Here is a 25,924-nt window from a genome sequence, read left to right as displayed (position 1 = left end):
CGTATATCTGAGCACCGGGTTCTGTCAAGGATGATTGTCAAGTGGACTCTAAGTAACTGAAATCACTTTCTCATACTTGAAGCATCCATTAAACCTCTATCTTGACTTTTCTGTTAGCAGTACTGCAATTTCTCTGTATAGGGACTTCAATCCAAACACTTTAGAACATTACATTCTGTTAATGCGAAAACATTCAAAAAATAAACATTTATCATATCCCAAGAAGATAACATCAAAAAACTTTAAACAGACACAGCACACACAAATATTTAGTGACCATTAAAGCTTGCACGTAGCAAAGAATACTACTAACAAAACTGAAATGCAAACAACATTTAAAAAACAGTATGCCCTTTGCATCAACTTTCCTTGTTACCGAGCTTTATACTATTACATGCTCTCACTTCCTGGTTTGTCAGAAACCACACTGTTTTAAAGTCAAAGGTGCTCACTAAAAGGAAGAAGGAGGAACGATGGGTATTTTTAGAGATGTTTTGAGAACTCTGATAATAGCAGAGTATCTTTGTAAACTTACAGACAGTTTTTCTCCTAATGTTTGGTCCCCTTCAGCAAGCAAACATGAACACCTCGCCTAGTTGTTTTAAGTGTGGCCCAAGAAGTTCAACGGTATATATTACCTTTGCAGCTTCAACAGGAAAAGTTGTATCCTCAATTTTTAGTGAGATCTGTTACGAAGTATTAAATACTGTACTGTATTCAAAAAACAGCAACTGACTACCTGATTCATTAATAAAAAAAGGACATTGAAACCACGTTCTACTCTTCCCAATAAGCAAATTAAGTAAAGCATTTGAATGAACTGTTCCCTGACACCCTCACTCCCTGTAAACAGAACATGAAAGTTCTGCTTACTTCCAAAGCAAACGGGAAGGAAAAAAAGGGACACAAACATCTTCACAGGAAAAGTTGTTTTGGCTTAAAACAACGAAGTGTGCGTTCTGATGACAGTTTGAGTTACTAAATCAACATTTAACTTTCTTGTTGAGTACACCTGTTGAATGTTTAAACATAACAATACACTTCAGTTCTAAATAAAGCAGCAATTTCTCTGAGGCAAACTAAGGAGGATGCTGTTGAGAGCTGTTTCAAGTTTAAATGCATACAGGGAGGCTCATATGCTTTATTTTCAGCTTTTGTGTAAAAAAAAAAAAAAACCTAGCTGAAATCTAGTATGGTGAAAGTGTAAACATGCAAAAAAAAAAATTGACAGAAAAACTACACCAAAAAAGCATGGGACTCTTCTGCACGCATATGCTGTTCTTTTCTCTCACGCCCAAAAAGGCAACCAACTTACCAGATTAAACACAGTGTCGACTATGTCCCTGTTGGACACTTCCCCAACTTCCACCAGTCCTGTCAGCACAGCAAATTTCATCTTGATGCCTCGGATGGGGACTCCTGGATTCAGCGGCTGCGGCACACTTCCCCCTTCAGCAGCGTTTCCTTCTTTTCCCGCTCCTCCTCCACCTCCTCCTCCATCATCACCTGTTGGCTGAGCAACTTGTTTGTCTTCGCTCGCCATGCCCAGCTTCCCTTCAGGTCACGACTTGAAACGCCAACGGCCGCACAGGGAAGAAGGAGCGACTTGGGCTACCGGGGAGGGAGCCGGTGGCCCGCTCCTGCCCTTCGGCTCCGGCTCCTGAGGAAACCCGCGTCCGGCGGCGGGGGGGGGCCGACAGGGAGGACGCGCCCTCGGAGTCCCAGCTCTCTCCTCCTCAGCAGGAGGCGTCTGTCAGCAGCTCTCTGCCCTCCGGCAGGTATTTACGGCCCTGAAGGACAACCCCAGACATTTTTCAGTCCGCGGCGAGGCCAGGGCGCTCCCCGCCAGCCCGGGGGGGTCCCACCGCCAGCCCGCCGCCCCCGCGCCCTGCCCCTGCCCCGCGCCGGCCGCCTCAGGAGCGCTCCCGCCGCCCCCCACCTGCTCCCCCGCACACCCGCCGTACGGCGCGAGCCGCGCTCCGAGCGCGGCCGTGAGGGACTTAATTTTTTTTTTTTAATTACCTTTTTTTTTTTTAAAAGGGGAATACGCTCCTCCTTCCCGCCCAGCTCCTCGGCTGCCGCGTCTCCGGCTCCTGCCCTCGCACGGCCGGCGGGGACAGGTGCAGCCACCCGCCGCCGGGCAAGTTCGCACTCACCGCTGGCTACCCCCGCCGAGGGGGCGCGGGCTGCCCTGACGCCCGGCTCCGGGGCCGGGGAGGCGGCGCGGCTGTTCCGTTCCGCTCCGCTCTGTCCCGCCGGCCGGCTGCGGAGGGCGGGCCGCGCAGCGCCAGCCGCCCCGCTCTCCGAAAGGCGCCTGAAGTTTCAGCCGCTGCCGCCTCACGCCGCGGTCTCGATTAGCCCCATCTCTTCCTGCCGACGCTGCCGCTCGCTGCCGCCATGACAGCGCTCAGCCGCCGGAGCGCCGCCGGGCCAGGAGCCGTGCGCCTGCGCGGCCGTGCGGGGCGGGCCGGGCCGTCACCGTGCGGGGCGGGGGCCTCCGGTTCGCGCACGCCCAGGTGTGCTCAGGTGCGCCCAGGTGCGCGGCGGGAAGGTGGGGAGCCACGGCGAGGCCACGGCGACGGGGAGGCGGCGGCCGTCCCTCCTCTTCCCCCCGCGCCTCACCCACCGCTGCGGCCCCGCCGCTCCACACACACCCACACATCCCCACACACCCCCCCATGCCCGGCCCGGCCTCCCGGGGCGCCCGCCGTGGGGACGCTCACCTGCGGGGACCCGGCTGGCCCTAAGGCGGTACGCAACCACTCCCCCCAAACTTTGTTGGGCTGTTCTGTAACTGTTTTGAAGCCTTTTCTTTGGGGAGGGTGGTTTTCGGGTTGGTTTGTTGTTTGGGTTTTTTGGGGGGTTGTGTTTGTTTTTCATCGTTAAAGAATAAAAGAAACCATACGCGAGCGGCAGTAAGCGGCGTGCAGGAGCGAAGCCGGCTGCGCACTCTGCCTTCGCACCCCCAAACCGGAGGGGCCGGGGGCGCCTGGGCGGCGGTGGGGGGGGGGGGAGGACGTTCAAAGCTCCCCGGTAGAGCTCCTGCCGCCGCAGGGGGGAGCGGGGCGGCGGGGCCCCCCCCACGCCCCCGTCAGTAGCGATCGTGGGGCGGCGGGTGAGCCGCTTCCCACCCTGACCCCCAGCCTGTGCGTCCGTCCGTCCTTCCTCCGCCTCCCGGCGCTGCTCTCCGGGGACGCGAATATAGGTCATGCGAGACACCGCCCGGATTTGACGAATGGCGGTCGAAGGGGGGCACAGAGGAGGGAGGAAACATCGCCCCCTTCCTTCAGGGCGAAACGCTGGTTGTTTCGGGTTGGCGTCGGAGGCAGCTCCGCTTTCTCGACGGGCTTGCGGGAGGGCTGGTGTCGCGCCCGGGCGACGGGCCCCTGCCCCAAACGCCCTCTCGGTGCCAGCGAAGGGGGCGGCGGCGTTAGACCCACCGCCCCTCAGCTCCCGCCGAGCACGGCTGGCAACGGGGCCGTGCCCCGGCGCGGGGCGGTCTCGTCCCCGAAGGGGCGGGCGGAGGCGCGGCCTTGCCCTCCGTGCCCTCCCCGCCCCTGGGCCGGCCTCCCGCGCCGCGGGATGGCCATTTCCAGCGGGTAAACGGCGGCGGTGGCGGTACCGCTCGGCCAGCGGCGGGGCCGGTGGCCACGGGCGAAGTTTCCCGCCAAGCGGTGTGGGCTGGGCGAGCGGCGGCCGTTGGCCGGCCAGGCCCACCCGCGGCGCCCGGCCCTCAGAAGGTCGAGCTGAGGTGGCCGGGCAACGCGGAGAGGACCTGTGGCCACCTGTGGCCGGACGGGGGAAGGCCCCGAGGTGCCCTTCCTGGCATGGCAGCGGCCCGCTCCTCAAATCTCCCTTCTCCCTCCCTGCCTCTGCCGTGGAGGTGAACAAGTAACACCCACCAAATCCCGGTGACTGGAGGCAGTAGCTGCACCTGCCGTTGCGTGCCCTGGAAACAGTGAGCGAAGCGCCCCGTTGGTAACCTCCAACGCAAAACTCCGGGTCCTGCTTCCTGCTGGTTGTGCAGCACGAGAATCGGCGCCCTTTCCGCGCTTCCTTCTGAGGTGGCTTGAGTGACAAATGGGTGTGTTACCTCAGATCATAGAATCACCTGGGCTGGAAGGGGCCTTTCAGATCATCGAGTCCAACCATCAACCTAACTCTGACACAAATCATCACTAAACCATGTCGCTGAGCACCACATCTACCCGTCTTCTAAATTCCTCCAAGGATGGCAATTCCCCCGCTTCCCTGGGCAGCCTATTCCAATACTTGATAACCCTTTCGGTGTAGAAATTTTTCCTAATGTTGATCCCAAATCTCCCATGGCACAACTTGAGGCTGTTTCATTTTGTCCTATCCCTTGTTACTTGGGAGAAGAGACCGACCCCGACCCCTCTACAGCCTCCTTTCAGGTAGTTGTAGAGAGCGATAAGGTCTCCCCTCAGCCTCCTTTCCTCCAGACTAAACAACCTTTTGTTTGACCTTTTAAATGAACCTATTTGTCTGATATTAATGTGAATATCTGGTAATAAAGAATTAAGAGGGTCTGCGCCTCCAAACTCGCCATTCGAGGAGTCTTCAACGCCGCATTTTTCACGAGACTGTTTGTGTTAATAAGGATTATACATCCTTGTAAGGACTGTGCGAGCCCCTATGAGCCGTTAACAGACAGGCAAGTGTATCAGTTTTATAAAAAAAGTATCTCAACAACAAAGGTTTCCAACAGAAGGATCATTTCAGAGATGTGGGCATGACTCGCAGATAGATAGATATAGGAAAAAATATAAATATATGTACATTTTAACGCTTCATGAACATGCTTAACATCCTCTCTGATGTAAAAAGCTGTCACTTATTTAATTCTATGGAGGGAAAGGGAATGAATCTTTAAATTGGTAAAAAATTCTGTGTTTTGAAATCTGACCCCAGTGAAACTCCAAAGAGGCCAGCGGGTGTTTTGTCTGGGAAACAAAAATTGCACCTTGTTCTTCACGTTGCACCATGTTTGGGACAAAATTGTTTGTATCTACGCCTCCCTTTACACAAAAAAGGTACAAACAAAATCAAGCCACGGTTTTTCTGGAAAATGGCTTTCTGAAGTGATGTGCAATGTTCCTGATAAGCACGCTAAAGAAGATTGTAATTATTAAATACTATTCTAACTGCTTATATTATTACTAAATAATATTTTAACTTGTCTGTGGCCTGATTTGGGAATGCCATACTTTGTGTGTGTTGGTATCATATTTCCCACAGTTTTGGGGCAAAAAATAAGACACCCTGGATCATGTTCCGTTATAATGCTTGTTCCATTCCCTTCCTACATAATTTTCTTACATTGTTACATTTATCTATAGAATGTACGTCAAGACCAGAATATTTCATAGCTGCTTTCTTGTTTGAATTTCCAAGTCCTAAGAAAGGAGTAAGCTCCTTTTTTTTTCCTTTCTTTCCTCGTCTCCCTTAGTTACATACATACATTATTAGGAAGAGATGATAATCTCTAATTTGAGTAGCAAACATCTGCAGTTTCTCCCTCAGAATTAGAAATGTTTAGAACTGTAATGCTGACACGTTCAGTCTCTACGAAGCTACAGTGAGCTTGTGTGGTTCTACACATGCTGTATAATCTCGACATTTTCATCTTAAGAGTTCCCTGACGCCAGCATTTCTCAAGCATGTTTTAGATTTCTCACTTCTATTGCTTGAGCTTCCCCGTCTTTCTATGAGTCACCTGTAGTTCCCTAAAGTATTGTCTTCCCCCTTGTACGGAAGATCTAATTTTTATTTGAGCCTTTAAACTGGCTAAGTACCCATTTTTGCACATCAGTTTTACCTGCCTGCTTTTAAGTATTCCCTGCCTCCAAGGGAATACTTAAAATGGCCTTTATCTTGGCCTTTATCTCTACACTCTTCATCAGGCTATCGCCACCAGGCAAAAGCAGAAATGAAATATGTTTGGAATTTTTTCTGTACCTAGTGACTTGGAGTATGAGTGCTATTTCTGGCCTCTCCTGTTATCTGCGTAGAATGCAACATTTGTTGTTAATCTTTTTCTGCTTTCTTCTTTGTTTTAACATCACATTAGAAAAAAAAATAAACAGAAGAAAATTAATTGCTAAAATCCAGCTCAATGGATTTCAGATGTTTTCATCCAAACTGCATACTCCAATAGCCAGCAAATGCAGTTTGCCAGTGAAGACAGCACTGTCACGTTGAATCCTGTCAGATCTTCCCGTATTTTCTTATAGATAAATAAATACTTCTTGACTGGTCTTGATTGTTAAAGGCAGTAGGGGATGTGCATCAGTCAAGGCAGGTAACGTTCAGCACACTGCCAGTCTGGGGTTCCAAAGACTGTTGTTTTAATTTGATTTTTCAGCCAGGTAAAACCAAAGTTAAATTCACCAAGTGATCTGTTCTCCATTTGGGCCGGTTTTCTGTTCAAGCAACCACGGTAGTTGCCGAAAACCCACCGCCCAATGTTTGGAGAAATAGACTATGTTAGACAAAAGTTATTTAAGTATAGCTGAGAACTGGGAGTAAACCCTCCCAATCTGTCTTAATCCTTTGCCCTGAGTTTCCCAAGTGTGGTTACAAGTCTAATGCTGGTTCTGCCTCCCACAATCAAACTGGAAGCGTTGAGCTAAGGGAATAAAAAATGACACAAAGTTTTCTCTGAACCTTACAACCCAAAAGAAATCAAAACGCATGGATTAAAAATTAATTTAAACTCCAGATTGGGAAAGAACTCCATAACATTTTATGGAAAGTACCAGTAAAGTCTCTGAACTTGATTTTAAGAAAAATGGAAAATATATTTTCTGTTTAAATATCCTTTTAAAGTATTACCACGTGTGCTGGTTTAGAAGCTCTATTCAAATCTTCTGAACCTTCTACTCATCACTGATCAGGCCCCATCCGGGATGCTGTGTCCCATTCCAAGCTCCCCAGTACAAGAGACACAGGGGCATACTGGAGTGGGTCCTGCAACGGGCTACAAAGATGGAGAAGATCCTCAAACATCTGGTGTAGGAGGAGAGGCTGAGCGCGCTGGGACTGTTCAGCCCCGGGGGAGAGTAGACTTGGTGGTATCTTTCAGTGTGCATCCATAGCTAGTGGGGGGAGTGAGGTACAGCAACTAAGGAGCAGACCCACTGCCAGCTTCGTTGCAGCTGTTGCAAGAAGAGTAATTTTTGGCAGCTGGAGTCATTAACCTTTTTAATTGCTGCAGCTAAATCTGAACAGTGCTCTGGGATCAGATCTTTTACGTAAAAAAAAACCCCATTTAGTTCATATAGGATAAGGACGCAAGTGTCCATAATAATGCATAATTTCCCTCTGCTTACACAGTCCAACTAAATTGATGAGTTCAGTTTTGTTGGGGTGGAGGGAAGGCTCATGACATCCAGTAATGTCAGAAAAAGTTTTGAATTAAGTACACTTTAGCAATAAAATACTCTGCCTTTAAGCAAAATGAGGGAAAAGAAATCATATATAATTTTATAACTTTTTATGGCAAAATGCTCCTTGATCTTGAGCATTGGACAAGAGGAAATGGCCTCAATTTGCGCCAGGGGAGGTTTAGATTGGATATTAGGAAAAATTACTTCAACAAAAGGGTTATCAAGCACTGGAACAGGCTGCCCAGGGAAGCGGTGCAATTGCCATCCCTGGCGGTATCTACAAGATGTGTAGTCGTGGCACTTGGGGACATGGTTTAGCGGTGGACTTGGCAGTGCTAGGTTAACGGTTGGGCTGGATGATCTTAAGGGTCTTTTCCAACCTAAATGATTCTGTGATTCTGTGATTCAGAGCTGCTTTAAAAATCCTTGACTAGAAATTAGAATCCAAGTTAAAAAGCTGCTTATAAATACTGTTGACCTTAAATATGAGAGGTCCTCTCTGTTGCTACAGAGAACATAATACTTCAAGAGAGCAATGTAATCCCAAAATAAAGATTAGCCTTGCCTAAAGAGGAAGTTTTCTTTTGATTAGGTGTGAAGGCTTTTGCGGTATGGGTTAGGTGGTATTATTTTATTTTTAAAAAATACTTCAGTGCATTTTTATAATGTAGAATTTTACTTTTTTATAATGTATTTTTAAAAATGCATATGGTGAATTTGACTCATTTTGTTTAGAAGTGTAGTCAGTATATCTCTTCATTTGTCTGCATCACGTGCTCGTGATTACTGCTATCAGTGTGCTTAAAAGCACTGAATTAATAAATGAATGCTTAATGAGTCTCATCTAGGTGGCATTAGAAAATGCATTTCCATTCTCTAAGGAAATTATGCCGGTACTGAGCTGAAGACGCTGCTTTAGTTCATTTCTTTGGTTCCTTTGGCTTAGGAAGGATCTTCAAAATGTCAGTGTAATTCCTTACACTATCCAAGTCATGTCAGGAAATATTTCATCTCCATCAAAGGAAATATGAACTTTTACCACAGTAAATTCTGAATAAACTTATGAAACAACTCGTTTCATTGTGCGTTATTTTTAATGAGCACTCCTTACTTTCCTTTTGAGTCACACACCCTTATTTTGTTAGCCTTTTTTCCACTCCCTCATTCGTACTAAAAGATGTAATTGTTATGAAAGTCCTCTTAAAAATCCAGTTTCTGACAGCACTGTAAGACATGTTTTACTTGGTTTTCTGCTTTGGTAGGAAGCCCTATGCTGTGTTTGGGCAAAACAAAGGTGTATGGCATTAGCATACAGAAGACACTACAAATCATGTTTCTTCACTAAGGCCCTATTCACCAAAACCCGAGATTAAATGCCATTTCCATCAGGTCAGGTATCTGCACGCTTACAGAGGGTGCTGGAGGGAGGTGGCCTTGAGCCTGCGCTTACCTGTGCTGCTGTGCTGGACACAAGGGGTTCTGTGAGACTGGGGAAGCCGCAGCTCCTGGCCCAGCAGCAGCTGTACCCACCCACATCGCTGCACGCCAATCATTTCTCACATGCTGTTCAAACTCTCCAGCCAAACCCGGTTTTGCTACGTAAAAGGCCAGAGTCGAACGCAAAGGGTCCAAAAGAAGCAGAAGACACAGAAATAGCTCTGTATTAGAGTTTTGAGAGGGATTATGAGAGGTTCTCTGCTTAAAACTCCAGTATGACCTCAGAGGATGTTTTGAAATCCCCAACAAATTGCTTCTCACAGAGGCTGGATTAAGACCTGTAGAATAAATGCAGTTACGGACCTGTGCTACGTCACAGAAAGGAATGAGTAACAAAAACTTTAATAATAATAATAATAATAATGATAATAATAATAATAATAGAAAGAGCTCACTGTTGGCATAGATTGTGATGCTTCAGTCTTTCAGGTCTATTGTATCGTTACAACTACAAAGATTAGAGATGCCCCTGTAGTGAACCCATAAACCATGTAATCTTCCTCTGGCTTTTAGTACTTCTCTGGATCACAACGTTGAAGTAAAAATAGTTAGAAGAGAACAGACAAGCCTGGGGATTTTGGCTAAGTCATTGTTTCCCAGAGACCGTGCAGCAACTGGTGGCTACGCAAAAAGAAAAGAAAGTGGGTGTGCGAGTGTGGGTGTGCGTCTCTGAGAATTCATGCTGTATTTGTTTTTCTCCTTTTTAAATAGGTATTATACATTTTGGATGCTGTATTAATTTTGGCTCACCTGAAACTTTTATATTATAACTACTAACTTCTTAACTTTTACTTTAGTCTGTCACACACTTTTTTATTATCTCATTTTCTTTTCAATATCGCTCCCCCTGAAGAGATACTTGTGTAGGATTCAGAAGGAGGAGGCTCTGTTGGAGGGAGAAAATTTGATAGGGCTGTGTGTAGGAGGATGAGCAGGACAAGGAAGAGGAGGTAATCTTCATGTTTTGGAAGGAGAGGGACTGTATCAAAATAGGTGAATTAAACAGAGAACAGAACAGCAGAGAAAGTGAAAGGAATGGGGATTAAGAGACTGTTTTAATAGAAACAAGGACCGATGGCAAGGAGGCGTACAGGGAGGCAGTCCATACAGAGCAGGAAAGAATCAAGGGAGTCAGTGTTTTGGGAATGGAATGAAAACAGAAAGAAATGATACTGAAGATTGCAGCATTTACCAGGCTCTTCCAAACTGCAGCGTCTTTCATTAGAACATTGTAATGGCCATGTACCGAGGAACATTATTTTATGTACTTACTTTAAGAAATCACAATTAACTAAAGTGATCAAGGCTTGTCTGACTAGATTAGCTGTGGTATTTTGCATATCCGGGCACTCAAACTGACTACTCTGCAAGGCAGCCAGGTGCCAGAAGACAGCAGCTTACTGTTAAGCATCCCGCACTGTGGAAGTTAGTATTTCCTGGAGATACAAATCTTTTGCATAATCCTTTCTATATTATCCCCTACATCCGATGAATTCACTACCCCTCCATTTGAACCCCTACATCTATGAAACCAGAGATCCACCACCGTTCTGATTACTCCAGTTGGCACTAACTGAAAACAAAAAATTTGTACCTCCACCTCAAAATTCTGTGAGCGAAAATAGGAGCTCCGGAGAAAATCTGGAATCTCACAGCAGAGGTTGGCTGTGGTATTAGGACATGGTAAAATTTTGACTGAACTTCAGAAATCAATTCAGCAAAGGTAGAGCTAAACAGTTTCCATGGCATTATGTCCATCTTGGTTTGGTAACACTTGACCAGACGGTAATACGTTCATAAGTGGTGCTACTGATGTTATAGCAATTAATCTGTTGGAAACCCCAATTCGGAACACAAAGCCAGTCATGGCTATTACCTAGATGAACACTCTGTGTGAAATTTATTTTCTGTATGTTAATAAGAGGTAAATTGTGTGACAAGTCAATTGAGTTGTATAGTGACTTAAATATGATATCAAATTATCGCCTCAAACTGTTGATTATAATGTTACTAATAAGAGCGAAGGCAACCACTCACCTACTCACCTACCTAAGTGATAAGCTGATCTGTTTCTGTTAATGAGGATTAGCCGCAGTTACGGAAACCATTGATTTGCATATATACAGATAAATGAAATTGAACTTGTGATACGCTATTGTACTTTATTAAAAAAATCCGCAGTATGCTAGCACTTGGAAAACTTGAAAAAATGCTGAGCCAGACTCTGATATGGTGCAGCCACATTGTCCTGATGGAGTATCTAGAATTCTCGTTCATTACTGCTGTACTGCAGAGTTTCACATAGGTGCTTAAGGATTGTTTCACTGCACTGCAACCACAATCCTGATAAATGCAAAAAGGCCCCACATATCCAGAGGCTTTTCAAAACTTAGTCTAGTGCTTCTCAGAAATCCCAAATTCACACAGAAATCTTCAAGAGAAAATATTCCTGGGAGACTGGTTTTCAAATTCATGTCTGGAAGGCTAGAAAGCTGTTCAATAGGATTGTTTTAATCACGGATCTGCATCAGATGAAGAAACTGTACACTTCAGATCAGCGAAAAATGCCAAAAGAGGTGGAAAAAACAGTAGAAGGTTAGCACTGCACATCTTATTTTCTTTATTTCTGGTCCATTTAGGAATGGTCGTTTTTCATATAGGGGAAGAATAGCAATGGGCGAACATTGCAGAAATAATTGCACAATTGTGATTATCTAACACACAAGTAAGCACTGGAAATCTCTGGAGAGGGCTTCACAAACTGTGGCACATTCCGGGGTGGCACACAGAGCATTCCTGAGCAGCATGCCGTCCAGGAACGAGCCAAGAGCTGCTGCCGCGATGGTGGCTTTCAACAGCAGATTCAGCTGTTGCGCTTCCTCCTCTGCAGGCCCGGCCAGGGTCCCCAGAGCGCACTGACAGAGGTCTTTGTAGTGGTACTTAGTGAATCCTCCTCCAGGTAACACTGTGGGTGTGATCCACTTCCAGATGCCTCATATGTCTGAGGGAAGATTAACAGTCTAGGCTATTCCACATTCTGCACTTCAACAATTCTGAGGTAAAATCATTATGCCCAAGGTGTTTTTTTTTTTTTTCCCCAGTATAGTTAATGCTGTACTATAATAACATTTTTTATTATTGTTAATTAAGAATCTTGCCTTCTTTGAATTCTAATTTTTTAATTAGACTGTCAAATTCATCACTAATGGGTTCCCTTTATCATAAAAAAGCTAGCTTTCTTCTTCATGTTTCCATTCCTTTGTTATGTTCTTATGAGCTTGCAAATCTGTAAGCACTTTTCTCCATTTGCAGGCCAATGCGGGGAGGTCAGGATGTTTATAAGGACCTGGAATTCCAAAAAATTCATTTTGTATTTTAGTTCTGATTATTGCCACTTCAGCATAATGACAACATCCATCCAGTTAAAAGTTCAGTTTCATTGGAAATTGCTTTTTTTTCAGTGAACGACTGCTAATCAAAAATGTATGAGCTATGCTTTCATAAGTAAAAAAACAGTAAAATAGTCTCATAAGTAAAATAAAATAAAAAATGGAGAGTGAACAACTTTCTGTTCTAACGTGGCCATCTGTCATTTATAAAGACATCACCCCATTAACCTGTCTAATCAACTCCATTCTTTTTTCAAAGTTGGTTAAGTAAGTTTATGAGGAGACATAGATGTTCTCTTGATTAAATCTGTTGTAAAACGGCCTCCCTGGTGTTCTGCTTTGTGTGCATTTACACATATAAAGGTAATTACAAGTACATATCACTACTGTAAATTCCATGCTTGTCATATTACAGTACATGACATTTTCATTTCCTCCTGGTGAAAATGAAATCTGATATTTTCTATTCAAGCAATAATGACCAATTAGAATTTGTTATTATTAATGTTTGTCTTAAAGTGCTCCAAGTCATGAGGTGGTTTCCTCCGAGGCAGTTGAATTTATAATGTGGAAAAAAGGGGGTTGACATGTTGTTATACTACCTTCAACCATTCCCTCTCAAGCCTGGTTATTCCTTCAACAAACTGGGAGATCTCTATGGAAAACTCACAACGTAGGGAAGAATATTACTCAGTTCGAGTTTAAAGTGGAGAGTTGAAATAACTGATTCTCCCTGTCAGAAATGTCTGAAGTCTGTCTCTGACCTTTCCTCCCTGACGTTTTGCTTTTATCGCAGGGACCAGGGCTTCGTTCTCTTGCAAGCGAACGTAGCTCTGCAGAGCTCAGAGTCAGTTAAGCTGCATCAGTTCTGATGCAACGTGGTCAGCTCTCTTCATCGGGATGTCTTCAGTGCCTTCACGTTCTACCCGTCCTGGGGAAATTATTGTAAACTGACCCTCTGAGGAACTGCCAAGGAATGAATTCAAATGACTGCGCTATACCTGGGAAGCACAGTAAGAAGGCTTCTATAATACGCAATCAAAGTTCATGTTAATAGCTGAAACACTGAATATGTTTTAAATGTTTTACTAGTCTCTTAGATAAGTTCCAAATAGGTTATATTGGATAAAATGCCATTTTTATCATTGCCATTTTCAGCATTTGGATAATTTTTTTATTGCCTGATTCTTCTTTTATTTAAAATAAAATATGTGTCCTCAAATCCTGAGATGAGTAGATTTACACATATGGATAATTTTTTGTAAAGACCCTTTGATGGTGATGGATAGCGCATTTATTTTTTGAGGAATACTGACCACTTGGTTTGAGAACCAAATCTCTTTATGTTATATGTGAAATCTTCTCTAGAAACTTTCTTCTCTCTCTAACCGGAGAGACAGGCGACACACAAACACACAGTGAAGAGAGGAGAAAACACAATTCTATATCGTCTGTGGAGGGAGAGAGAGCTAAAAAAGAGCAAGCAGTTGGAATTATGTCATGACACACCATATGACAGACGACAACTTTTGGGGTGCTCCATTTGGAAGATGGAAACGGATCTGCTCCACTCTCACCGAAATGCCGTGGAGGAGGCTGGTAAAGACTCGTCTGGGGAGTATTACAACTCAGGGAGTGGCCAGAATGTCCCTTGATAGATCTCAGGTTATTAGAAATTCAAAGGCAGCTGAAAAATACTCAGACAAAAAAATAAATACCCAGAACCTTGTCTCAAGCACAGAGACAGAGGAACGGAGAATTTGTTTCTGAATCTGGCTGCCCACTTTTCCCTCTTTCCCAGTTCATAAGCACATGTAGCACAGTCACAGACATAAGGTGGCAACTGTTTCATCACCTTTTTCTCTCCTTGAAGGAAACTGACACTTTGCAAAACAAGGAGTAACCTTATGCCACCTTTACAGTCTGAAGGCAACTGGATGTAATACCATGCGGCAGCTAAAATTCTAATCCAATATTGGCAATTTTAAAAATTGAGTGGTTGTGCACAGTTTGACATCTACTTTACTGGCTCTTGCCTTACAAATTTCTTTTTCTCAGAAGCGAAGGGAGCTAATAGCAGCAGTAGCAGAGAGTAGAAGCAGAAGTGGCAAAGTACAAACTCTGAACTTCAGCATGTCCGGGCAGCTCGCAGACAGGATCTCATGGGAGGATGCTTTGAAGGGCCAAGGGCCACAGAGAGCGGCTCAGTCTTTGCGGGCAGCCTCCTGAAAGCACAAGGAGGGTCCATCCCGAACTGCAGGAAAATGGGTGTGCGTAGCAGGCGGCCAGACTGGCTGAGCAGGAAACTCCTAGCTGAGTTCAAACGCGAAAAGGAAGTGTATGGGGCTGGAAGTGGGGATGGGCTGCGTAGAAGAAACAGAAGTATTGTGGACACGCAGGGATGGAGTTGGGTGTTACACGCTGTTACACGTTGCCCAGAGAGGCTGTGGAGTCCCCAGCCTTGAAATTTTAAAAAACTTGAATGCCTAAGACCCTAAGCAACCTGACTGAACTTTGGAACTAGACCTGCTTTGGGCAGCAAGCAGAAGTTTTTACTGTCTGAGTTTTTACTATCTCTACAGAAAGGCTACTCGCAATTTTAACTTAGACATATGAATTGAATCTAATTTAAACCTAATCCTTACTGTTTCATTTCTGGCAGTCTTTCTTTTCAAATTGTGTGAAATTTACGTACCACTATGTGGTTTTCTTTCTGGGAGGGGATGTCAGCTTTCAAAGCAGAATCTGCATTGTCATGAGGATTTTAAAGATGGAGTCAATTAACAGACTGATTTAATGTAGGCTAAAATTATTTTTCTAAAGAAATACAGACCAGAGTCTACCTTTTAGTTATTTCTTTCCAGGTGTACAGGCATTTATAAAAGTATAATGGGCTTTTTTGAAATGAGAGGTACTTCAGGGTATTGTTAAAAATGGTCTTGTTTTGCAGGTTGTTAGTTATAAAAAAAGAGGTTTACAAACATTTTCTGATACCCAGTCATATCAGAGGAAAAGAAGCCCTGTGTGTTAGCGTAATGAAAAATACATAACGTGAGAGTAGCAGGGATTTTCTACAACATTCACTGCACTCGTTATTCAACAGGTTATATAAATGGGTCTAAAAATATTTATAGTAGGGAAGTGAACTAGGTGACTTCTTGATGGCACTTCCTGTAAAATATTTCTGTAATTACTTTGTCAGGATATCACATTATTACAGACCTGAGCCCAGGGTTGAGAAGTCTTTCTGCATAAGTCCATGCCTATTGAAATACACCAAGATATCTTTAGTTAGAACATCATAATTAGCTGAGAGACATACAAAAAAGAAGGGCTAGGTGCAGAGAAATAAAAGTTTCCATGTTCTGGTAGTGCAGCTGGATTGGTTTTGGAGACAATGCCATGGGTGGTTATTTTTTCCGTCTTTTCTTTTTGAGTACACTTCCAATAAAATGCCAAGGGTATTTATCCATTTCAGAAGGATCTCTCTTTTTCAACTTAAGTTTGTATCTTAAAAGGATACAAAATTGAAAGAGGTTATCATTCAGTTGCATGTAACCTCACTGTTTGAATTTATAACTATTGCAAACTGGAGTCTTGCTTAAAGAAAGGAGCAAAAATGGAGTAGAGGGTTTGGGATTCGGCTGTAGAAAATAACCATAAGTATCCATATGTTTTTAGAGGCTGGAATCCCAGTGTTAAAGGAGTGTGAATGTTATTGGGGACTGGATATAGTATTACTCTAGTGATAAGTCTATTTTCCACTTTTTGAAAAAGAATTTTCCACTAAAATTATGACTGCCAGATTTCCTACACCACTCACTACTCTCAAATATTTTGGAGGCTCCCATGATCTTAATACAAAAAGGGATGATTTGGCCCTGGCACCACGTACGCGCGACGCACTATGACACTTCAGACAGCTGGTAGTCTGAAGATCACAATTTGGAAACCCTTATGTGAGCAAATAACCGTGTTCTCTTCTTATTAAATTAATTTAACTAGCCACACTGTAAAATTATACTGCAAGCCATTCATGATCCTTGAGATGAAACGTGTTACTCTTCAAATGATGCTTTACAGTGAAACATTTTATTCCTCGAAAGGAAAAAAAATCCACAGAAATATCTTAATATAACTTAATAACATATCCACCTAGTACAACTGATGATTGGGTAAATAGACATTCAGCCATATGCCTTTTAGACAAAAACTTTTAAAGTCACATTTTCTTAATTTGAAGTGGGTGATGGATAAAATGCATGAGGAAACTCAGATTTTTCTGCCAACTGCAGCATAGTGGAAATCTTCTTGCATAATGAAGTGTTAACTAAGTCATGCTTTTGCAGAATGATTTAAAGTGTGATTCCACCACCAAGAGACTGTAAAAAAAGCAGGGCTCCATAGTGTCTCAGTAACTTCAGCATAAGATATGCTGAGTTTGCAAGGAAAAAAGGTGGGAATGTTTGGTTTGGGAATTTTCCCCCTCCTAATTTCCAGTCCCCCAAACTCCTCCTTTGCATCTCATGCATCATTAGCTGGAATAAATTATCATCAGACTAAATTGCATGATTAACTATAGCTGAGTTGGCAATAGAGGGAGAGAGACTTTAACCCGTACCATAGGCAAATTTGGTAGGAAATAGCTGATAAAGAAAGTGCTCAATCACCTCAACTACGGCACTTTTACAAAATAGTCTTTTATAGAAGAATCAGAGCTTAAGGAAAAGTATAATAATGAGACAAAACAAGCTTGTATAAAAACATGCAATGAGTTTCAGAAAAATTCACTACAGTCAGAAAATTATCAGTTTTATGGATAAATTTCAGAATGTTCTGTAAAACATTGGGGAAAAAAAAAAACAACAGAGAACTGAGAAGCACACAGAAAAATAAAATTTTGAGAATCAATTATTTGCTTAGCAAAAAAAAAAAACAACCCCAAAATAACAAACAACAAACCAACCAAAAAAAAATCTAGAGAGAATAGATTTTTTGCAATGCAAATACTTTACAAAGAAATATCCTAAAACAGGTAAATCTGAATAATCCACTGAAGTGTAATCTAAAAGGGCAGAAGATTATGGAGCGCAGGCACTATCTGTCCCCCCACCCTGTTTAATTTGCAGAAGTAAAAAATTAAGAGGCAGCATATAACATCTGGTCTCTATTCCCTACAGCGACCACATTTAATTGTGCTTATAGAGAGAGACCATGATTTTTGTCTGAAACAGCTTTCTGCTCTTTAAAAACCTCCAACCATAGTACTCAGTATCTTGGCTCTGCCTGTGCAGAATCTCTCCAATGCACCCTTGAAAGCAGCAGCAGCAGCAGAAGGAAATGCATGATGACTTTCTGGGTGGTGGCCAGATATTGGGAGACATTGGTACCTCCCTCCCCTGCCCGTTCCCCACTGCTGGGGCTACAGCAAGGAAGAGAAGAGGTGAGAGGGGCTGGAAATGCAGTGTGCTACCCTGTTATTGTGTGTGCTGGAAAGCGAGCTGTGCTAGCCATAGTTTTTTCTTTGTAATTTATGTGTTATGTCATAATGTTTCGCTACAGCGGGATTCAAACTATTCAAAGTATTTTTAATTAGCGAGGACCCACAGAGGAAGAAAGCTGTATTCGTACAAGGAAATAGGACAACAAGGAAGTTCTCATGTGAGCCAGGGTTCTAAGGAAAATATTGTCAATGAGGCACAAGGCTGCCTGCATGTAGATTTACACTGTGGTGTAAACACTTACAGCTACCTAAATAATGTAAATTTAAAGCAAAATTAAAAGCAGAACATTAAGTAGGCTCTAGCAGTGCTATGAAAAAGCATATACTCACCAAGAATGAACACTGCTTGGCAAAGCACTCAGATCCTGATTTTTTTCTGCCTAAATCACACCCGAACTGTTGACTGATGTTACTCCAAATGAAATTTAGGTTTGATTAATCTGTTCCTTAATATCGTCTTGTTGTAGGCAAAAATAAAGAGTTATATGGAACAAACCAAAATATTTTTCCTAAATTAGAGGCTTTTATGTATAAAGACAACTTAAGTGAATTTGCCATCAGGCTCTAGCACGCTGTACGGAGATAGAGAGTTGGTATGCAAGTTATTTCTGTAGCTCTACCTCGTCTATAACATTTGCTAAACTGGAAGTGCAAAAACAGTTGTAGGAGTTATCCGAGAAGGGGAGAGGGGAATTTAAAACAAAGGGCTTGTGTTTTACTTTGCTTGTAAGGCAGAAGCAAAGGGCAATTTGGGGATAGTGTGGTTTATGTATGCTTTATGGCAACTAAAATAAAAGGGAAGATTGCTTTTTTACACCCAGAAAGAATAATTTTCCTGATTTAAATACTGAGTAAAATGCTGATAATTCCTTCATCAAACATGAGTACATAAATAAATTATACAAGAATAATTATTTTGTTGCGCACTATATTCATAAATATTAGATAGGAAAAAGAAAATCTCAGTTACAGAAAGCAACAAAAGCTAGCGAGGTCTCTTGAGTTTTCCTTTTATTAAAATAAATCAGTAGTCTTGCTGGGATTTCTTAAAAATAATTTATGTCCAGAAGTTAAACATGTTTAAATAAATTGACTGCATAGATCTTCCAAAGAAAGAAAGGCCTAACGCTACACTCAGATTTTTGGAGAGAGTTTGTTGGTTTTATTCTGGTGGGTTAAAAAATATATGTTAAATAAAGCATGGTTTCTGATGATTACTTGATAATAGTTCGTACGGTCTGTGTATAAAAAAATTGCAGGTTTGTATAAAAGTGTCTGTTTTGGTAGGAACTGCTAGTTTTCACGGGTGGTTTGGAAAAAAAAAAAGGTATCTCAAGGTTAAATTTCTCAGGAACACTTTAAAAAAAAATCTTTGACACACATAGCAAGAAGAAAGCATTATTAAAAGGACGATCACTTAAATAGAATTAATCAAAATCGATTTTGTTTAGACTGGGAACCTGAAAGGACAAGACCAAACAAGATGCTCATGACCCCCTTTTTTAAAAAGAAGAACAAATAGTCATACCCTGAAGTGCTGACTGAGCTGTATGCTGTTAGCTCTCCCTGACTGTAAAGGTACCCCTCACTTCGTCTGTGCTCTGTAATAAGGATCGTGGCTTCTCCTTTCTTCTAACCTGTAGAAAGATCTTTGGGACTGATTTGATTTAGGGAAGATGAGAATGGGCAAGTTTCTGATACTTACATTGTCTTTGTCTTACCCAACAATTAGTAGAAAAGGGTACTACAGACCCCATCATGTTGAGGAAACAGATTGCAAAGGCCAGTAACATTGGGTCGCAGAGACAAAATCTCGAAATGGTTAAGCAGTTTCATGGGAAATGGAGAAAGCTAGAGGAGAAGACAGGATATGTTGCTTCCTCTATGTTTCCAAAGATTTACAGGGAGTACATAAAACCTCCTGGCTTCTGAATTATGAAACCACATTTATTCCTAGGTGGGGGTTGCAAGCCCATATAAGGAGGCAAATACTCTATTTCCCACAAAGCCTTCCCACTCCCCCAGTAGAGATGCTAGACCTTCACAGGAAGTGATAGGACAAGGGGTTAGTGGCTTCAAACTGGAAAAGGGTAGATTTATATTAGATATTAGGAAGAAACATTTCACTACGAGGGTGGTGAGACACTAGAACAGGTTGTCCAGGGAAGTTGTGGAGGCCTCCTCCCTGGAAGTGTTCAAGGCCAGGCTGGATGGGGCTTTGAGCAGCCTGGTCTAGTGGGAGGTGTCCCTGCCCAGGACAGGGGGGTTGGAACTAGATGGTCTCTAAGGTCTCTTCCAACCCAAACCATTCTATGATTCTATGATAATTAAAGTGAGAACTTCTTTCCATTATCTTTCAAACCCAGTTCTAGTACAGACAGACACGTCTTTCATAACCAGTTCTGGACATAGGAAATTATTTTGGTTTACAAGATGGATATAAAAACCATGTTGCACAACCCATCTCCTCTTCTGTCTCCTGCCAGTTGCCAGGCATCTCCCTCATGGGCCAGTGGACAGGATTCTTACAGTCCCTAGTGAAGCCACTTTGTGTGGGGCTGTGGCAAAGTCTAATGATCCTTCCCATTTACTCAGCACTGGTGAGGCCACACCTGGAGAACTGTGGCTCAGCCTTGGCCAATGGCAGGTCCCCCTTGCAGATGGCTGGAACTAGCTCCATCCACCATGGGGGCAGCTCCTGGAGTCTTCTCACAGAAGCCGCCACTGCTACCAAAGCAGTGACACATAAACCCAATACAGAAAAGATAATTTAAAAAGAGAAAGAGTACAAGAAACACAGGCAGGAACTAAAATCTAGGGACACTGAACCACATAGTGGGAGATGTTGAAAGAAAATTTTAAAAGTGACAGGTGACAAGACATTGCAGGAGGAATTCATCAATGATCTGGAGGAGGGGATCGAGTGCACCCTCAGTCAGCTTGCAGACAACACCAAGTTGGGTGGGAGTGTTGATCTCCTTGAGGGTAGGACGGCTCTACAGAGGGATCTGGACAGGCTGGATCGATGGGAGGAGGCCAATGGTATGAGGTTCAACAAGGCCACAACAACCCCGTGCAGCGCTACAGGCTTGGGGAAGAGTGGCTGGAGAGCTGCCTGGGGGAAAAGGACCTGGGGGTGCTGGTCGACTGCCGGCTGAATATGGGCCAGCAGTGTGCCCAGGTGGCCAAGAAGGCCAACAGCATCCTGGCCTGTATCAGGAACAGTGTGGCCAGCAGGACTAGGGGAGTGATCGTCCCCCTGTACTCGGCACTGGTGAGGCTGCACCTCGAATACTGTGTCCAGTTTTGGGCCCCTCACTACAAGAAAGACATTGAGGTGCTGGAGCGGGTCCAGAGAAGGGCAATGAGGGTGAGGGGTCTGGAGAGCAAGTCTTACGAGGGGCAGCTGAGGCAAATGGGGGTGTTTAGTCTGAAGAATAGGAGGCTGAGGGGAGACCTTATTGCTCTCTACAACTGCCTGAAAGGAGGCTGTAGAGAGATGAGGGTCGGTCTCTTCTCCCGAGTAGCAGGTGACAGGAGGAGAGGAAACAGCCTCAAGTTGCACCAGGAGAGGGTTAGATTGGATATTAAGAAAACTTTCTTCACGGAAAGGGTTATCAAGCATCGGAACAGGCTGCCCGGGGCAGTGGTTGAGTCACCATCCCTGGAGGTGTCTAAAAGAGGTGTAGTCGTGGCGCTTGGGGACATGGTTTAGCGGTGGACTTGGCAGTGTTGGGTTTACGGTTGGACTCGATCTTACAGTTCGGTTCCGGTTCTGTGGTTCAGTGAATCACGCCTCGGGGACGGGTGGCGGCGGAGGCGGCCCGGGACGGCTCCCTCGCTGCCGCCTTTCACCCACCAGGCGGCGGCGCGAGGCTGGCGGCGACGCTGCGCGGGCGCGCGCTGCGGTGCCGCCTTCCGTCCGCCAGGCGGCGCCGCGACACCCGGCGGTCCCGGGACGGGGCGGGGGCACCGAGCAGCGGGCGGCACCGCGGAGTACGGCGGCGCCTCCGCGCATGCGCTCTGCGCGCGCGGCCGCAGCCTTCACCGCTGTCTGACCTTGCCGGGACACCGTCCCCGTCCCGTCCCGCCGCCCCCCCCCCCCCGCCCCGGGCTCTCCCCGCCACCCGCCCGTCGACCGCTAGCGAACCCAGGGCCCCCCCTCTCCCCCTGGGCATCCCCCACCGGGCCGGGGAGCTCGGCGGCGCCCCCGGCCGCAAGGAGGGTCCAGGGGCCGCCCGGCTCCGCTCACCTTCTCCCTCGGTGCAGCCGCATCCCCGGCGGCGGGGGCTCAAGGCTCAGTCCCGGTCGTTCCTGAAGGCAGTTCTTACTTGGTGATTACTCTGGAATATTGAAGCCAATTTAGCATTACGGTCTTAGGCCCTTTCCAATGTAAGGTATTGAAAAAATGCTGTTGCTACTACAGTATCATCGAGTTCTTCATGTAATGCTGCTTGCTGCCCGAGCACTGCAGTGTTGTTTCACTGGGGAGTTTTGTTCTCCACCTTTCTTCCATAAAGCAGGCAGCGCGAGATGCCATCCAAGCAACTTTTTTGGCCTTACTGCTGCTGTCTCTTGTGTTAACGAGCCAGTGGTGTTGGGATGCGGATGCTAGACGTGCCTCCCATAGACCAGAAAGCCTGCGTGCGGAGGTCACCGTGCAGCAGCTGGCCTTCAAGTGGTTTTGTCCCAGGTGACACAGTGCCTTGCACTCAACTTGTCCTTAGACCGGTACTTGCTGGTACTGGGTGGGATGCAGAGACCCACGGTTCTGGGTCAAACATACATCTCCAGGGGCTGGCATGGTATTCCAGCCTCCTCGCGCCTGTAGGGACGGCTTTGGTCCTGCAGACCAGAGAAGGAAACCTTTTTCAACTTAATCCATAAAAAAAAGACAGAAAAATCACTACAGATGGGAAGTACCAGTACTACTTGATATTATTAAAATAAAAATAGCTGATAGGTGTGTATTAATGACCCCTAACAATCCATCTCAGCTCGTCTATGTAGAGTGAAACGCCTCATTTCTTCAGGCCAGGAAAGCTTTTTAATCTCAGGATGAAGACCTAGCCCAGTCCACCCCTCTGGAGGCATGATGGCGTCAGCATGTCTTTCTCCTGGACTGTTTTCTCCAGGATGAGCGTGATCCAGTCAGCAACCAAGAGCTGGTGTGCAACCCTCCCCTTTCTGGGCAGTTCTGTTTCCAGACCAGGTGCCATCACGCTGCGTCAGTCTCGGAAGCTCTAGCAGGGAAGCTCCAGGCTGCTGGCCTGGGAGTCCAGAGCACGTGCAGTGTAGGAATGCCTGAACAGTCTGTCCCGCTTCATTGACAGCTCAACTGATGTTTATTTGCCCAGGCAGGCTTTGTAAAGCTGAAAGGGCTGCTGGACTCAACGTCAGCACAGTAGTTTGCATCTCTAGCCAGAAAGCAGCACTTTTCTCCATGGGGCACAGCACAGCACTGAGCTGTTCCTTTGGCTTAACGCAGGGCATGCGACCTCATGCTGAAAACACAGCAAGACATACAGACCGGGAGTAAGTTTCCTACCTAGGAGGTGTAAGGGCTGAGAGCATGGCGAGTGCTGTTTTTCCTCCTTCATTCCTGAGCTGCAGTTCAACTGAAGCCACTGCTGGACTAGGGAACAGGCTCCCTCTCCAGCTATCCATGGGTGGTTCAAGGTGGACCCAAAAAGCCTGCATGATACAGGCCACAGGTCTGAACTGGTTTCCCCCTGTAGTGAGTCCAGTAATTTCCGTCTGATTAAAATATCTCTTCAAAAAAAGACATCCAATTTCTCCATGAAGAGGCGGATAAAAGCTGGCATGCATCTGTAATTTGTGAAACAAAAAACAAGTGAGAAGCTCAGGAGCATGTAACACAATGCACCATCTTAGCACACGCAGGTAACACACCCCTTCCTTCCCAACCAGAGAGATGGAAGTCATCGTCAGCTGGGCTTTCTGCATGCATGTCCCATCAAAACGCAATAATTCACAAGAGAGCAAATTAGTGGTGTTAGCTTTTAAAACAAACAAACAAACAACAAAAAGAAAAAGAGTCCAGGTTATTAGAGTAGGAAATGAAAGGGCCTATGAGCTAGATACTTTCATCTCTGTAACATTTTTTTACTGAGTTTGAGTAATTCCTTCTTTAAGAGATGGAGTAGAAATACTGCAAGTTACAGACCTTACCCTCTTGAGGTTTTGCAGCAGGTGACTGTGCTGAGGAAGAATATTCATCTGACTCCCCTCGGGGAAGACTTGCACTGTCTCCATCTGCTGTGAAGGAGGAGAGCAATACTGGACTTCTATGAAGTCGAACATTTACATCAAAATATCCCAGAGAAGAATCTTGACCTTGAGCACTAGACGAGTAATCATCTACTATAAGAACCCAAAGGCAAATTACTCCCTGACTGGGCTGGCACTTGCCCAGGCAGTGGTCCAAAGCTTGGGTATCACCAAAAAGCACCACTGCTGGACATCAGGGATGTTTCTGACACACCCTAAAAGCAGCGGGAGCTGCTGCAGTGATCAAGCAGGTCAATGCACAATGCCACTTCTCCCAGAAGAGAACCGATTACAAAATGAATCCAGGTTCAGTGAAGCAGCAGCCAGCAGTGTCAGCAAACACCGGACATCTTCCCTTTGCACAGGAAACCCAAGGAAGTAAAACCATGTTTGAGTGCCTCAAAAAAACCAGCTCACACAGGGAAGAGTGAGCAGGGAGTCTCTGACTGCCTTGGGTCTGTATGGGACCCCTTTTGGACTTGGCTCGCCCAGGAGTTTTCAGCAAGCCTTAATCCGACCTCAACCATTGTGCTTCCTGACTTGTCGGTCTGTCCCTGTAGGACAGGCTTGAGCGCGTCCCAGGATGGGCGGTGTGAAGCAGCCCGCCTACTGTATTTGAGTGCCCCAGGCGACAGGAATACCTCTGCTTCTTGCAGTCTCTGCTGAAGCCACCTTGCTTGGGGCGGTGGCAAAGTCTAATGATTGCCCTGAAGCGCAGGTTTTGCTGAGGCAGTGGTCTGAGAGTGGGATATCCAGAGAACCCAGATACATGAACTACTCCTGCCTGCAGGCAGCACTACTCCAGCACCACCCTGGGGTTTTCCCTCAGAGACCAAAATGGAGCAGGGAACTTAAAAATGGATTTTACAACGGTTGGCTCCTGTGGCAGTGTATAGCCGATCCCTATGAGAGCTGCTGCCAGGGGGAAACCACAGCCGTGGCGAGGCACAGGACACTACAGCAAAGATCTTTTCTGTCACCCACAGGCTGCAGAGTCTCAGCAGGACTTGGCCAGTACTCGTGCTCTTTTTCTTCATGGAGTTTGCATTTGCAGAGTCTTTTCAATAAAAGGAAATACTTTCTAATATGAATCGGTGCAATAGAAATTGCGATGTGACTTATTTAACTGACATACAGATCACATTACATGATTTATTTCTGTACCAGAGTCTAAGGTTATATTTAATGCACCCTTTGGATTCTCTCTGGGAATGAGGAAGGGAGATGAGCTGACACGCATCTTAGAAGAACTGCTGTTTTCAGAGTTGGTCCCAATGACTAGCAACAAGACCTAAAAGTATTTTTGGCAGTGTGGAATGCATTTACAAAAATATTGCACTTCCAGTGGAGCAGGCGATGACTCCCCTCTACAGGCAAAGGAGGATAGCTCTGTGGGGAGACAGGTTGATGCCCATGTGGTGATTCAGGGAAAGGGAATTAGGCTGACTTTGCAGCCTATATCTGCCATCTCACCCCAGCTTTTGCTATTGCCCTGTCTATGACCTGCAAATACCCCTTAGTCTGGCCTTTGGGTGGGTTTTGCTTTCTTCCTTGTCAAGCCGCTTTTGTCTTCAGTCTTCCCGTAAAATACATCCCATAAACTGCCATTTTGATTGCAGCACATTTAAAAGAGGTGGGTGGTGAGCTGGTGTTGTCCAAAGGCAAGAAGTGGGTGGCTGTAGCACTGCTTTGCTCTCAGACTGCAGGTAAAGCTGGCAGTCTCCTTTTGGTGAAGTGCCAATGACTGGACCAGCCTTCAGAGTAGCCAGGGAGCACTCGCTGTATGGGTAGGGAGGCATGTGATGAAAAGCTGACTCAATGTCACCGTGATCCTG

The 25,924-nt window shown here is 45.2% G+C and overlaps 1 protein-coding gene and 1 long non-coding RNA gene across 6 annotated transcripts in view; both read right to left on the bottom strand.

The window, feature by feature from the left end:
* LRBA (LPS responsive beige-like anchor protein) overlaps window positions 1-2,432 on the bottom strand; it is a 414,027-nt gene extending 411,595 nt beyond the window's left edge. For all 4 annotated transcript variants that reach the window (XM_074588815.1, XM_074588817.1, XM_074588816.1 and 1 more), the window contains exons 1-2: window positions 2,023-2,432; window positions 1,316-1,790 (exon numbers count right to left, since the gene is read on the bottom strand). In XM_074588815.1, the coding sequence (XP_074444916.1) occupies window positions 1,316-1,543 (228 nt within the window). In that variant the 5' untranslated portion in view covers window positions 1,544-1,790; window positions 2,023-2,432. The remainder of the gene's footprint in view (window positions 1-1,315; window positions 1,791-2,022) is intronic.
* An 8,622-nt stretch (window positions 2,433-11,054) lies between these two features.
* Window positions 11,055-24,121, bottom strand: LOC141743816 (uncharacterized). Of its 2 annotated transcripts, none has more exons than XR_012587208.1 (3): window positions 23,991-24,121; window positions 22,051-23,627; window positions 11,055-12,252 (listed from the first exon to the last, which is right to left on the bottom strand). It is a non-coding gene; the product is annotated as an uncharacterized LOC141743816 (long non-coding RNA). The 2 variants fall into 2 exon arrangements; XR_012587207.1 differs by having other exon boundaries at window positions 23,986-24,074.
* Between the last annotated feature and the right edge of the window lie 1,803 nt (window positions 24,122-25,924).

Source organism: Larus michahellis, chromosome 5 (assembly GCF_964199755.1).
Source record: "Larus michahellis chromosome 5, bLarMic1.1, whole genome shotgun sequence".
NCBI lineage: Eukaryota > Metazoa > Chordata > Aves > Charadriiformes > Laridae > Larus > Larus michahellis.
The sequence above is the reverse complement of the archived record's forward strand: the minus strand, read 5'-3'. Positions and strand labels throughout refer to the sequence as shown.